General features: G+C 39.8%; 1 protein-coding gene across 2 annotated transcripts in view; it reads right to left on the bottom strand.

Annotated features, from left to right (window-relative positions):
- LOC102010298 (liver carboxylesterase 1) overlaps nt 1-15,733 on the bottom strand; it is a 34,371-nt gene that overhangs the window by 7,393 nt on the left and 11,245 nt on the right. For both annotated transcript variants that reach the window (XM_013516222.1, XM_005388336.2), the window contains exons 6-12: nt 14,726-14,830; nt 13,811-13,915; nt 10,875-10,913; nt 8,429-8,432; nt 7,196-7,332; nt 5,166-5,246; nt 4,764-4,911 (exon numbers count right to left, since the gene is read on the bottom strand). In XM_013516222.1, the coding sequence (XP_013371676.1) occupies nt 4,764-4,911; nt 5,166-5,246; nt 7,196-7,332; nt 8,429-8,432; nt 10,875-10,913; nt 13,811-13,915; nt 14,726-14,830 (619 nt within the window). The remainder of the gene's footprint in view (nt 1-4,763; nt 4,912-5,165; nt 5,247-7,195; nt 7,333-8,428; nt 8,433-10,874; nt 10,914-13,810; nt 13,916-14,725; nt 14,831-15,733) is intronic.

A 15,733-nucleotide genomic window follows, 5' to 3' on the forward strand; every position in this document is an offset into this window, starting at 1 on the left:
AAAAAAAAAAAAAAAAAAAAAAAAAAACGAAAAAAGCCAAGAAGAATATTTAAAAATTATTTTTATGAGGTTAATGTTCCACTAATACTAAAATAAGGCAAGTATACAAAAAGAAAATTACAGACCTTCATAAACATAAATATAAAAATCTTCCAAAGAATTCTACCAAATTGAATTTGATAAGACAATAAAAGGATAATCCACCACAATATGTTTATCCCTGTGTACAAAAAGTGTGACACATCTTGCCACAAACTGAAAGACAAAAACATGATCATCCCATCAGACACAGAAAAAGAAATCTAAAAAAACTTACACCTTTCATTATAAAAAAAGTCACCAAATTAGAGATTTAAAAAAAGTAACTCAACAAAGGCCATATATGAGAACTGCACTGCTCATATTATCCTAAAATGTGAAAACTTGAAAGCATTTCCTGTTAAATCTGGAACAAGACAGGGTGCTTGTTCTTACCACCTCTGTGTTGGAAGTCCTTGCAAAAGCAATTAGGAAAGAGAAAGAAATAAAAGTTGTCCAAACAGGATATGGAGATGTGGGGTTTTTAAGGTTTGCTGATGACATATTACAGCTACAAATCCCCACAAACTTCACCAAAATCACTTTTAATAAATGAATACAGCAAAATAGCAGGACATAAAATGAACATGCAAAAATTCAGTAACATTTTTATATACTAGAAATGAAAAGGAACTCAAGAGAATAATGTCATTTATACTAGCTACAAAAAGAAAAAATTAATTATCTAGGAATAAATTTAATCCAGGTGGTGTAATATCTGTGCATTAAAACTCATAAAATGTTGATGGAAGCAGCTGAAAAACATACAAATAGTGGGAAAATATTCTGTGTCCATGGATAGGAAGAATTAACATTGTTAAAATGTCCATACTGCCCTTAAGCATCTGCTACTTAGGTGAAATTCTTACCTGAATTTCAGTGTCAGTCTTCAAGAAAATATAAAATAATCCTCAAAATCATATGAAACCACAAAAAAGTCCCAAGTCACCAAGGCAGTCGCAAACATAGAGAACAAAACTGGAGATATCACACTACCAGAGTTCCAGCAGACATTACAATTTTATAGTAATTAAAGCAGCATGGTAATGGCTATAGACACACATGCACACACACACACACACACACACACACACACACACACACATCCTGTGCAATGGTTAGAATATAGATTCCAGAAATCAATCCAAATACATGGAGTCACCTGATTTTTGACAAGTTTGCCAAGGATATGCAATGGGAAAAACTGAGTCTCCTTAGTAAAGGGTTCTAGATTTCTACAGGCATAAAGATAGAACTAAACTATTATTTGTCATAATATAAAAATCAACTACCAAAGAATCAAAAATTAAAATATACTATCAGAAACTCAAAAGTTACTTAAAAATATAGAAAATACTTTGACAATGGTTAGAGAAAATGACTTTTTGATTTAACTCCAAAGCATAAGCAGGGACCCGTGATACAACTCAGTGGCACAGCGCCTGCCTGGCAAGTGTGAGGTCCTAAGTTCAATTCCAGGTACCAAAAAAATAAAAATAAAAGCATAAGCAGCAACACATGTACAAAACAGACAAATGGGAAACAGACAAATTTTGCCTCAAACTGAAAAGCTACTTCTCAGGAATAAAAATAATTAACAATATGCATAGAAAACCTACAGACAGAAAAAAAAATCTGCAAGCCATACATATGACAAGAGTTTATTTAGCAAAACGTATATAAGAAGCTCACACATCTCCACTGCAAAACAAAGAACTCAATTTAAAAAATAAGCAAAGGACTGCGTTTCTCAAAAGATGACATACATGAGTGAGGTGAAAAAGGAGGAGTCCCTGGTACTTTCTCTGGTGGTTACAGAATCTAAGATAGGCCAGTCCTAGACACCCCTGAAGTAGCTCCAAACTCAACCAGACTAAACCCCAACTGACCCTCAAGCAGCAGGACTGGAGAACTGTTAAAGTCCTGTATCACTCACCCTTTCAGCTAACAGTAATGGCAGTCTTGACCCCAACTACAGAGATCGTGGAAATGCTCTTTATCACTGTCAGCCCATTCATTCCTCCAAAACTTCTTAGGCTCCCTGGTTGATCAAGCTGTCCTCTTGATCCAGAACATGGGAATGGAGAGGTGAGTCCACTGTAGACCATGCCCTGAGCTCTGCCCTGCCTATTACCCTCCCAAAACAGGTCCTCCACCCTAACCGCAGGTCAAGACCAGATACTCATGAGCTACTATTCTCCAGGGGTGCGTTAATGGGGCAAATGTTCTCACCAACACCTTACTCTGCCTCTCTTGGAAGGCATCTTCTGTGTGTCCTACTAGAGCTGCAAGAAAAGGGAGGTCCCACTTTGGTAAAAGAGAATAAGGAAAGGTCCCACTTTGGTAAAAAAAAAGAATAGGGAGGGCTGGGGATTTAGCTCAGCGGCAAAGCGCCTGCCTGGCAAGCGCAAGGTTGTGAGTTCGGTTCCTGGTACCGGAGAAAAACCAAAAAAAAAAAAAGGAAAGCCATAAACAATGGCTTGTAGTTTAGTTTATATTTTTTTAAATAAATACACTTTACATTAAAATGATGACATATTAATGAATATAAATGTAGTTTTAAAATGCTCACTGTCATTAGTAATTAGAAAAATGGAACTTAAAATCAAAATGAGATATTATCTTACTTCAATAAGAAAAGTACTCATCAAAAAATAAAATGGGAAAAATAGGAAATGTTGGCAAGCTTGTGAAGAAAGGGGACATTTTGACACTGCTGTGTGATGGCCCTCAAAAAACTAAATCTAGAATTACCGTATGATCCAGTGATCCTAACTGGATATCCAGTGATCCTAACTGGGTATCTGCTCAAAGTGCTATTTGAAATGAGTTTGTTGAAGCAAAGTCTGCACATCATGTTCACTGCTGTGAATACACAGAGGTTAGGTTATGAAATCAGCCCATGTCTATCAGCAGAAGAGTGGATAATGACAAACTGGTATTATACACAACACTATTTCACCTTCAAAGAAAAATTCTGTGTTTGTGACAACATGTATGAAGCTGCAGAACATTGTAAGTGAGATGTCATGCATAGAAAAGACAAATATCATGTTATCATTTGCATGTAGAATCTAAAACTCATAAAACCAGACAGAAAGATGGTAGTGATATAGGTTGGTATTAAAGGAAGGAAGAGATGATGACAAAAGTGTACTGAATCTTGATTAAAAATTTTGTTTTATTTTTCTTCTTCTTTAATTCTATTCCATAGTGTGGTGTATGTAGTAAATGATAGAATATTGTGTAATTAAATTTCTAGGAAAATAAACTTTAAGTGTTCTCACTATAGCAAATATTCAATTATTAAGGAGTTGTATGTGTTTGTTAGCTTGTGGTAACTATTCTAATTTGTATTCATAAATCATAATATAATAATTATTATTGTTTGTGTTTGTAAATCATATTAACAATAAGTACAGCATAAATTTACAAAATGTAATTTGTCAATTTATAATTTTTAGAAATTACATCAGTCATTCTCATTCTTTCTTTCAAAATATCTTGTCATACTGTATTCACTCAATGTTCTGAAATTGCTTACAAATAATTGCATTTGCACAAAATGAAACAGTGAAAGAGAAATATGAAGGTTAGTTTTTATAACATTTATCAAGTCATGAATTTAAAAACTCTTCCAGAATGTTCAGGAGAGGAGTCTGGAATAAAGAGCTCTTTACTGGCTTGCAACTTGCTGAATGAGACCTGGTAGCATAAAAGGGTTCTCTGAGGCTCCAAAATGGAACCCAGAAGGCGGAAACCTCCATCTAGGCCAGCTCGCCTATCCCTAAACTCACACTCCATCCACCCAGCACTGGGTCAGTGTCAGAAGACCCTGTGATAGACCCATCTTGGCCCTCACCAAGACAGGAAAAAGCCCTAGCAGACATTGAAAATGACCACACCTGCCCCCATCCTGCACCATCTGCTGCCCTCTGCATTTGCCATTCTTGCTCCTGAACAACATGTCTGATCCCATACTTGACTCCTACTCTTCCCCCAGATACACTAGTTAACCTAGCTGAAATCTACCTCTTACTTTGAAAGTATTTCAAGACCCATTATCCAGTATTTGCATTCTAGTTCCACGTATCACCACCACCTCAAGGTAGGAGCTGCTATGGCAATTGCTACTACTGCCTCATTCATAACCCCTAATTCCAGCACTTGTAATTTTATCTCAGGCTTTTCTCTGGCCATTATAAACCACTTGGCCTGTGTACATCAGAAATCAAAATATCATAAAATTAGTAACTCTTTGGAATAGTCCTCAACAAATGACATGTGGGTATTGATGGATAAATGCCCAGCTCCTTGCTGCTCAGACAGGACAACCCTGATATTCACATCTTCCTTGTCATTCCCATAGCTCTGTAGCTCTAGTTTTGCACAACAGACACATTGTAAGCTCTGCATAATTTTGGCTTCCATTGGTTGCCCCTGTCATTTCCTTATCTCTCCCTACTACTCTTTTCTGTGATGACTGGTCAAATTACCAACTTGTATTTGAATCCTTTCCTCAAGTCAGGTCCTGGTAGAAGCAAAATAGGGCAGAGCACTTCCCCAGGAGGTGTGCAATCAGTCTTTGTGTTCTGACCCTCAACACTTTCTATATCTGTCTAGATGAGAGGTGGGCAGGTCAGAGAGAAAAGCTGGTGTGTCAGAATCTGTCTTCTAGGACTCACCTCTGTGGCCACGGGCCACAATCACAGATGGGATGCCAAACATCAAATCTGCCAATAAGTCCAGGAACAGCTCTCTCTTTCTGACAGGGTCATCTGTTCTTCCTAAATACTTCTCAATGGCCGCTGGTATCAGTTTCTCTGGAATATCCTGAAATGCATGAAGAAAAGGACAACGCCCACCTGGTGAGTAATGTGGATTCTTCAGCCAGTCAACAAGGCCTTATTGATGATGAAATTCTTGAGCCCTGTGCAAATTCTCCCTAGATAGTGAAGTGGGAAAGGCAGAAAAATGGGCCAAACCACAGATGCCTTTGTCTGCCATTGAGTCGGGCTGTAATTTTGGGCAAGCTCCCAGCTCTTCTTTGTTTTTGCATTAATTCCCATTATTTCCTACATGCTTACAACATAGCGATGGAACTTCCACAAGACTGATGTAGCCATCTTCTGGTCCAGCTTGCCTTCAGGAACTGGATTTCCCATCAACTGTTAATAGAAGGATTAAGCATTTATGAGCAATCATGAATTAACAGGAAACAAACCAAATAAATGTGGAAAGAAGGATCTGTGTTGGGACCTGATTAGCTTGGGTTTCATGACTTCCAAAACATCAGTGAAACAAACAAATGGACATATCTAGAAACTCAAAAGGAGAGATAGATAGCCAATAGATAGATAGATAGATAGATAGATAGATAGATGATAGATATATAGTAGATAGAGAAAGAGATAGATATAGACAGAGAGATACATGGACAGGAAACAGAGAAGATACAGATAGATTAGATAGGTAGATAAATAGATAGATAAATAGATAGATAGATAACAGATAGATGATAGATAGATAGATTATAGATAGATGATAGATAGATAGATAAATAGATAGATAGATAGATAGATAGATAGATAGATAGACAATAGATACATAGATACATAGATAGATAGATATAGATAGATATAGATATATACAGTTATGGAGTAAATGTTCACCTAGACAGCAAGGGATCACTTAGAAATGTTTAAACCAAGGTATTCTAGAAGCAGAGGGCTCATGAACATGGCATTACTGACCATATCCCACAGACTCAGATGACTGATGAGAACAAAATCACCTTTATGACTTTGGTCCTTTGGCTCAACCACTGAAATGCTTGTAAAATGAAAAGTGCAGAATTCTCAAAATGTGAGAACATTGTCCAAACCTCCACAGTCACTTGACCAAGTCCTTCCTGTTTTCTTGGTGCTTAAAGTCATGTCCTAGTCATGTCCCAGACCCCTAAAATGCCTGCTTGAGAAAGGAAAATGTTGATCATATGCAGAGATTATGAATCCTCCCTTAGCCAGGTGTGGTGGTGCGCACCTGTAATTCCAGCACTCACGAGGCTGAGGCAGCAGGATTGTTGTGAGTCTGAGACCGGCCTGGGCTACAAAGAGAGCTCAAAGCCAGTCTGAACTCCATAGCGAGACCCTGTCTCAAAAAGACCAGAAATAAAAAACAAAAAATGAAAAAAAATCAAATCCTCCCTTAAAGTAATTACCTTAGAAAACTTACAATTATCAATACTTCTCTGCCCTTTGAAGTTTAAATCTTTCCCTCAAAACAGTTTCTCCAAGGTCCAAGAGCTAAATCTGTGGAAATGCTTTGAGATATATTTTAAATATAAGCATATGAGGAAATGATTCTTGATATTCCTGACATTTCAATGGGGGCCTCATTTCAACCTACACTTCTGCTTCCTTTCATGAAAATAAATCTTTCTCCTACAGGTGAACAATGGTGAGCAAATCCAGTGATCTAGACATATGGATCCACTTCTCACACCCAAAGAGCCTCCTTGACCTTGCACGTCTTCAGTCTTTGGTGTTCAAAATTCCAAGTTCAGGTCATGCTTGATCTTTTTCCCATTGCGATCAAATTACTAAATAAAACCTGTCCCCCTGCTTTAACTAGTGCATAGCTTTGCTTATCTTTGATACTAAAAAAGAAGAAAACTCTTCTGAAGCAGAATATTTCCTGCAAGGTGCCTAAAAACACAAGTGGAGATCTAAAGGAGTCATGAGTCCAGCCCAAAGTGGAAGCTGTTGAGTCTGATCCTATCTCTCCAGGAGTATTTAGCCTCTTAACCTATCTAGGTTTCCTCAGTTTATACAAATGCACAATTATTACCTCCGTAGAACCTCTAAGGCTGGACATTTCATTATTATTTAATGGAAAGGTAATAAAAATTATTTTAGGAAGAGGATCTTAAGGCTGTACCATCCAGGTGACATACGTGCCATCCCAGAGAAGTTCTGAAAAAAAAGTTCCACTGGTGCCAATGTGGACAAATAAAAGAGTCTTGGAGAAGGACAGTCTCCTGGGACAAAAAGTTAGGTGGATGATGGTTGAATGTATAGAGAGGTTGCATCTGTCTAAGAGGCTAGTACATACTCACCATTGGAATGATCCAGCCGAACTCTTGCTTGTTGATTCCTACCATATAGGGGACAGTATTAAAATTCTTTTCTGAAAGAATCTCCTCAGGTGTCTTGGGCAGCAGCACTCCATCCATCACACCGGGAATGAAGGGATGGCCTTATTGATGATAACAACAGAATGTCTGTGATTACTCTGTTGAACTCTATCTCTCTCCCTCTCTCTCTCTCTCTCTCTCTCTCTCTCTCTGTTTCTCCCATCTGTCTCTCTGGCCATGTATGAGGGTATGGCAGGTATCATAGATCACACCACTGGGCAGTGGCCATAGAAACTCATGGTCCTAGAGACAAGGCTGTGTCTTCAAGACACCAAGAAATCTGAGAGCTAATGGTCATGCCAGGGGTGGTGAGGTGATACTGGTGGGAAAGGAGAAAGGGAATCATCACCCAAATTTAAATATATATCATTACAATATACAAAAAGTTGACTCTAGTTATTTCTAATAGTTATATATGTGAAATCACAATGAATTCTGAACTAGTGAGTACTGGGTAACTGCTCCAAAAATTCCAGTGTTAGGGTCCTGGGAGCCTCTGCCACATTATCATCGCTCTTGTTTTATATGGGTAGGTTACCACTTAAACACTTATTATATAATGCAAACTTCTTAAAAAGACTTCCATATACAATTTACTTATAATGAAACACCACCTGGGAAGGGCTGAAGATTTTCATGGCCCTGGATAATTATAAATTTCTTTAGCTTCTGCTTCACAACAATGCCAGCTTACACACTTGTTTTAAATTCATCATCCCATGAATCCACAAATTGAGGGGTATGTTCATCTTTTTCATAGCTGCATCACATACTGCCATTACCAGTAAGACAGATATTATATTACCACTTTCCAGAATGGGCTTACACAGAGATAAGCAAATCTTGGATATGTTGACTCACCACTAAATGCACAGCAAGGAATCATAAGTCAAGCCTGAGTGTAGTTTATCTATCTCATGTGCTTTCTCCATGAGGCAAATCATACCCTCTTGTGCTTAGGAACAGTAGACAGCACTTCAATACTATGCCTGAGAACTCTCTTAAGAAATCACTAACATAAGTAAATGTCGCAAAAAATGGAGCACTCATAGATGCCCAAAAAGATACATTTTAGTATGAGAGATGGAGCAATAAAACAGATCTTCTCCTTTGAACTCACATGGGTACATGGACATGATGTGACTCAAGTTACTCAGTGCTCTGTCAATAAGTTCATTGTAGAGGACCACAGGAGTTTCACAAGTACTAACCTTGGGGTTAAAATAAACTTCAGCAAGTAAGCGAATTCACAAGTACAGAATCCCACATTGCTAAGTTACGGTTGAGTGTACCTACTTATCTCTAAAGCTGAGGATATTAAACTACCACTCAAGGTGCTTAAATGACACTTCATTCCCCACTTAGGAGCAAAAGAAGATCAAGACAAAGGCCATACCCTACTGTAATCACTAATAATACAGACAGGCTGAATCCAACTATTGTTACTGTAGAAAGAGTGTGCAGTGTAGAGAGGGTTGCTCTGGGAACCAGCAAGATGAACAGCTTATCTGAGGGAAGATACATAACAGGCCCCTGGGAGCAGGTGGTTGCCAAGTACAGTGGGATAAAGGCTATGGCTAAGAAGAGACAAGAATGTCCTGAAAGTGAAAACAGCCTGAGCACAGGCACAGAAGTATCATTGGGCAGGGCTCTAATCCCAGGACTGTGGGGGAGGACTGGGCTTGGAGGAATGCCTTGGGGCAGGGACAAGTGTTATGGTCTTCTCACATCCTTGACCCTGGGGTATGTTAAGATTATCTCAATGGAGGAAAGGCAATTTGTCATATCAGCAAGGTCAGACTTTAAGAAGGGAGAGTATATTCTAGCTGAGGGTTACAAAGGCAAGTCTGGTAACACTGTGGAGGAAGAAAAGAAGGGGCAGAAAAATAGAAAAAGTGCAGGAGGCAGTGAGGGCTTTGGGGGTTCTTCCATAGGAGAACACTGACATCACCAACCATGAAAACAACAGTGATGGCCACTGTCTACCCAGTTGACACTGGTACCTGCCTTGGGAGACCATCTGCATGGTCTTGCTTAGGTCAGAAAATTCAGACCCATCCTCCTGTCTTTTCCTTACACCCACACTCTGTTCATCAGCAAATCCTGTCAGCTCTTCCTTCAAATACAGCCAGACTCCACACACATGTCTCCACCTCACCACTCCAGCCCTGGTATAATCAGGCAGGACACTTTGGCTGGGCTGTTGAGAAGCAGTGGCTTCTCAGGTAGTCTCTGCATTTGTTCTGCCTCTTCCCAGCTCCCTAATTCACTCCCAGTAAAAGTTCATTGCAAAACCTGAAATGCATCACTGGTCCAGCCAGACCCCTCTGGTTTATCCACCTGCCCACCTCCTTCTGAATGACAGCCCAAGTTCTTCCAGTGCCCTCTCAAACATACTCCACCCCTGTCTGTCACTGTCTATAGCCCAACTACTCATTCAGGTCCTGACACATAAAATACCTTCATAAATATGTGCTGCATGGCTGAATAGATCTTATTTCATCCTCACAAGACATTTAAGAGGAGTTTTATGACCTACAGGGAGGTTGCAGAAGGACAGGATTCTAAGATCCTACACAGCTAGTGGCACCAGACCCTGACAACCCCATGGGGAGTGAGGAGGAAAAAGAAAGAGATAGATTCTTGAGGTTTCCTGGTGCCAGGATCCTAGGCTACCTGTGTCCTCCCAAGAGACCTATCCTCCAAAAAAAAAAAGGCTCTCAGGGCTGGGGATTTAGCTCAGCAGCAAAGCCTGCCTGGCAAGCACAAGGTCGTGAGTTCGGTTCCTGGTACCGGAGGGGGGGGAAAAAAAAAGGCTCTGAAGCCTCTTATCCAGGCTTCTCTGCATTCTGGTAGTAGAAGTTTCTGAAAAACTCTCCTTCCACAGGGCCTTTTCAAACAAGGAAATGTGAATGAGAAAAGGGTAGCTGAATCCAAAGTGTACAGATTTGCTGATGGGGAGCATTGCACTGGGAATCAGGTAATGCATTCCGATCCTGTCCTGATGCTCCTGGTTGTATTGAGAAAGGAGACCACCTCCTGGGGTGAAGCTGGACAACTATAGATTTACTGTACAGCTAAGCTGCTTTGGGGAATTGATGTATCTGAGCTTCCTGAAGAGACTGATGGTTTTGACCCTTGTCATGTACGGGTTCAGCTGTGAGGCAAACATATAGCATAGCAGACTTGGAAAGGCCTTTCTGAAGTTCCTTGATCACTGTTTATTTTCTTTTAATCATTGATTTTGCTTCTGTAGCTTTCCTTTGTGCAGATTTCCAGTGAAAAATTGCCCCATAGGATAGAAACAATATAAAAGTAGAAACAAGGCTTTGTTCTCCATTCTCGGTAGACACCAGTTACTGAGGGACGCTGGCAATAAAACCACTCTTTCTCCCATTCCTTGTCAGAGTGGCCTTGTTTGGGGTGCCATGCAGTCTCCTGTGTCGGTATTACCCTGGCAAGTCATTGACCCTCTTTGCACTTAGCATGCACACAAGGAGGTTTTATAATTACACAAAAGAGAATGTTTTCTTTAACACTGAATTGGAGTCTAAAGGTGTAAAGAGTCAAAACACAGAATCAAGAAAACAAAGATCTTTACCTCTCTGGGGTCACCAGCTAAATCCACACCAAGTAGTTTCTGTGAAGACAAAGCCAGAAGACACTGTGAGAAGACTTTCCAGGGTCATTCATTTGCACTGTGTCCCAGAGATATCATGGTTTTCCCCCTGCTTCCTCTTTGGCTGGTTCCAGAGAAGGGCAGTATATAGAATCTGCTGGGCGTGAGCACCAGCTGGCAGAGTAAGACAAGGAGGGGCAGGTACTAGCAAGAGAGGTTAGGGCAGATAACCCCAAGTCAGGATTGCTGGAACTCCTCAGAAGACATTTGCTGTTGATACCTGCACTCCTCATCCTTTCCCTTGTTTCTTCCTCCCGGTAACATAGCCTCAATTTTCTTCTGAGGAAAAGTGGAAGGGAGTTGACTGCAGTTGGGGAAATGTGTTAGCTACAATGGTTGACCATTGGTTGACTGGTCAGGTGAGAGGCAAAATAGAGTGACAGAAAATGGAATTCTCATTATTCTTCATCCCCGTTTCCCTTTTCTCTCCCATTTCATAACTTTGGGTATGTATATGTGACCTGGAGCCTTCATACCCCTAAATTTAGGCATTAATGTAATGATAGATACGTGCCAGTGTCAGTCCAATCGAGTGTACATGAAATCTAATGCTGTAATTTTATGATAGGTGATTTCTAAACAGGTAGAAGTTCAGAGGGTTGTTGTCTTTTAAGCTTCCCAGGTGATAAATGTGATTCAGAGCAGCCAACCAACAAGGGTAGAAGCTGAGTGATAAAATCAAGTAGATTCTCAATATCTTTAGAACACTTGGAGGCTGGGGATTTAGCTCAGCGGCACAGTGCCTGCCTGGCAAGAGCAAGGTCATGAGTTTGATTCCTGGTACCAGAGGTGGGGGGGAAACACTTGGATCCAGCCATAAGGTTCTGAGCCTTCTGTTTCTGAAATGGTTGGTTACCTGAGGATTCTGTAACATCACAACCTTTTTTCCTTCCAGTGATTTTAAAAGGAGTTTTCTCATTTCGCATTAGAAATGCCTGACTCACACAAACTCACCAATGCCCATTTCAACTCATGCTTTTCTTTATTGTGTGTTCAACAAGACTACAAAGATTCACAAAAATGGAATTTTCTACCTTTCCACCTGCTAAGGTCTGACCTACATACATGAACAGTGAACACTAGTGATGCCTCCATTATGTAGGTAACGCTCACAAGCAAAGTGTGTGTGTGTGTGTGTGTGTGTGTGTGTGTGCATGTGTGTGGTGTGTGTGTACTGAAAGCAATGGTAATCATGCAAGCATTTCCACAACAACTCAGAAAGATTTCCTGGGATCAGAAGTTCCACGGCTTTTCCCAAAGTCACCAGCCATTCCTGCATAAACTGTGTTCTTTTGTGCCACATGGAGAATGATTGAAATATTTTCCTCTTTTCAGATGTTAGAAAATAGCACTGACTTAATTCTTTGACTATCTTGGACAATGTATTTGACCTAATGAATGAGAACTCCAACTCTAGGGCCACATTAGAGTCAAACCATGGACACACTGGCAAAACACAGCACTAGAGGCTTGTCCTGAAGTCACAGAAGTTTCTTCCAGGGTTGAGATCCAGATAGAGAACTGAGAAGCTCAGGTAACTCATGAGACCACAACTGAAACTCCCTCACAAAGGGAGTGGTTTCCATTGGCCCTGCACTCTACTCTTTCTGGATATTTGTTCTGCTGAGTTTCTCTGTGGTGACAGATGGCTATGACCTTCCACCAATGTGTAAATGTCACCTTCCTTGAGAAGTGTCACTACTGGCTATTTTGAATACATTCCCTCTCTGCACTCCCACTACACTTAACCCACTAATTATGTGGTTTTATTTCTCCTTGGATACCTCTTTATGAAAACACAATATGGTCAATTTATGTATAATTACCTCCACTGAAAGCACTTTCTAGACACTAAGCGTGGAGAGATGGATGAGTGGCTTGGTCAATACAGGTGTAATCGGATTGATACATGGATAAACAAAAGAAAAATAGCAGAGGGGTGACTGATGTGTCATTACTTTTGGAGTACTCAGTGATGTTGGGGATGTGGCTGAGTGGTAGAGGTCTTCCCTTGTATGCACAAAGCCCTGGGTTCAATCCCCAGCACCACAAAAAAAAAAAAAAAAAAAAAAAAAAAAAAAAAAAGAATAGGAGTACTCAGTGAAATAGTTTAGATATCTTGTTAATAACTGATGGATGAAAAACAGATTGAAAATTGATACATGGAAAGTTATGGATTGATAAGTGCTAGACTGATAAAATTGTTAATGAATTGCATGTGAAGGATGGATAGATGAAAAGAAGGATGGGGAACAACAGATGAATGATGGATAGCTACAAGCTATCCTAACTGAGTCAGAGTTATCAATAAACCTAGAAAACTGGGCTACTGCTGTGTTATAATTTTTATAGCTCTTTTAAATCAGCCAATACAAACAGGCTAGTTGATTGCAGAAATATGGTTGCTACCTGGTTAGTTGCTTGCAAAAAAATAAACTATTCACTTTCTTAAAATATATCTGAAAACAAGAATGTCAAAATATTACAGTTGAAAGAGCTGGAGGATGAGGATTGTTATGTAGTTGTTCATGTTATTTTTTTGTTTTGTTTTGTTTTGTTTTTTGTTTTTCTCCGGTACCAGGAACCGAACTCACGACCTTGCGCTTGCCAGGCAGGCGCTTTGCCGCTGAGCTAAATCCCCAGCCCCTGTTCATGTTATTATTAGGTATTTTTGACATTTGTACTATTTCATAATAAAAAAGCAAAAATGAAATTCCCAGTTTGGATGAGTACGCTAAGAGTGATGCTGAAAGATAAGAAACTATCCCAAGTGGTTTAACCTCTGCAAGTGGGCAGCTGAGCAGATGAAGTCTAAAGCCAACTACACAGCATGGGGCCACTAGAATGGAGCCACCTACCATTTTCTTTGTCACTTCCAACAGCTCATCCTCTGTCTTCTGACTCAGGCAGTGGACCATGACGGCTGATGTAGTAGTTTTGCACCCAGCAGTAGCAGCGATTTTCTGGAGTGATGACAAGTAAAGGTGGAGTTCCAGAGCAGTGTCTCTTCCCTCTAGCAATGTACACAGAGGGGTGTAATCCTAAACCCACTTTCTAAATGCAGGAGGAGGAGCCTAAAATGGAAGATGTGTGTTCCGGGTTCCTCAGAGTGTTGCTTCTTTATTAACTGGAATTTTCGCATGACCCAGTAACACAATATATGTGTCTCTGTTAGTTTATCTGTGTTAAAATTTGCTACAAAGTTTATCTCTAGAATCATGATACATAGATGATAGATGATAGATAGATACATACATACATACATACACAGATAGATACATAGATACATAGATAGACAATATTCTCAAAGTTGAAAGACTCAAGAGGGATTTTGCCTGGAGACATAGAGCTGGCATCCAGGATTTCACTGTCTTTTTTCAAATCCCAACTCCTTTCCTTCCTAGCTATGCAGCCTCTAGCAAGCCCCTCAACCTCTTCAGGCTTTTCTTGCCCCATTCATATGTGGTGGTAATCATTACACTTCTCTTATAAAGAGTTAATCCAGGTGAAATGCTAAAGGGTGTAACATGTCTCCAACACAAAAAAGCTTATGCAGAGTTGCAGGAGGCCTAGATAAGATGATTCACTGGAAAATATAAAATACAGAATATGGTTTAACTGTTGGCTCTGAAAGAGCCATTCCTGTTCAGCCAGTCTCACTTCAGTGATCATTTAAGCATCTCCACTGAATTCCACAGCAACTCTGGATACACAGACCTGTGAATTCCAGGAGACCAGAAGAACATACCATAGCTGACCAGGTAGAAACCTACCTCAGCCACAGGCTTGACGTCCTTGCTGAACAGGCCAGCAGTGAAGACCACACCACTCTGAGAAATGGCCCTGTGGAAGAGGTTCTTGGCCAAGGGCGATAACACCTGACAGGGGAGTAGAGAGGAAAGTTGATGTTATCAGGGAAGAGGTCAGCAACACATTTATTCTTTAAGGCTGCCCTTACTTGCTCCTCTGCCATGGCCATTTACCCAGAGATACCACCACTCTGTGAACTTGGTACCTCCCCTCTTTCCCTCTTGGGCCCAGCCTCCTCTGGGCCCAGTTCTCTCAAGAAAACCTTAGAGCCAAAACCCAGAGTAAGGGATAGTATGGGAAGTGTGTGGTATGTGCCTATGATACAATTAAAATATTGGAAAAACATTTTGGTATTCCTAGCAGCAAATTCTGTTTCAGAATTTCCATTACCAAGAATTTATCCTAAGAAAAACAACCATTATGAAAAGGCTGGGGTTGTTGCTCAGTGGCAGAGTGCTTGCATGGCATGTCAAAATGCCTTAGTTTGATATATAGCACAAAAAAACAGAAAAACTGAGAAGAAAAGGAAAGGAAAATGGTTATGAATGTGCACAATGACTTCTAAGAGTATTCACGCTATAGCAGTAAAAATTAAAATAACAAGATTCTTAAACTGTCAGATGTTGTTTATAAACAATTTTTCATCTTAATATGGAATACCATGTATTAATAAAACATGAGATTACGTGAGATGCTTAATTTTTAGGAAATATTTATGTCATATTATGCTTTTTAAAAATCAAAACAGTGAAATGCGTGTAAGAGAGAAAGGAGAGAATGGATCGATATAGGACTCAGACATAGATAGATGACAGATAGACAGATGATAGATAGATAGATAGATAGATAGATAGATAGATAGATAGATAGATTAGATAGATAGATAGATAGATAGATAGATAGATAGATAGATAGATAGACTTACACAAGATAGTTAAGATTTCTTTTTTTTTTATTTTAAAGATAAAAGG

This window comes from Chinchilla lanigera, unplaced genomic scaffold (assembly GCF_000276665.1).
Source record: "Chinchilla lanigera isolate Chin_1 unplaced genomic scaffold, ChiLan1.0 scaffold00032, whole genome shotgun sequence".
NCBI classification, from domain to species: domain Eukaryota; kingdom Metazoa; phylum Chordata; class Mammalia; order Rodentia; family Chinchillidae; genus Chinchilla; species Chinchilla lanigera.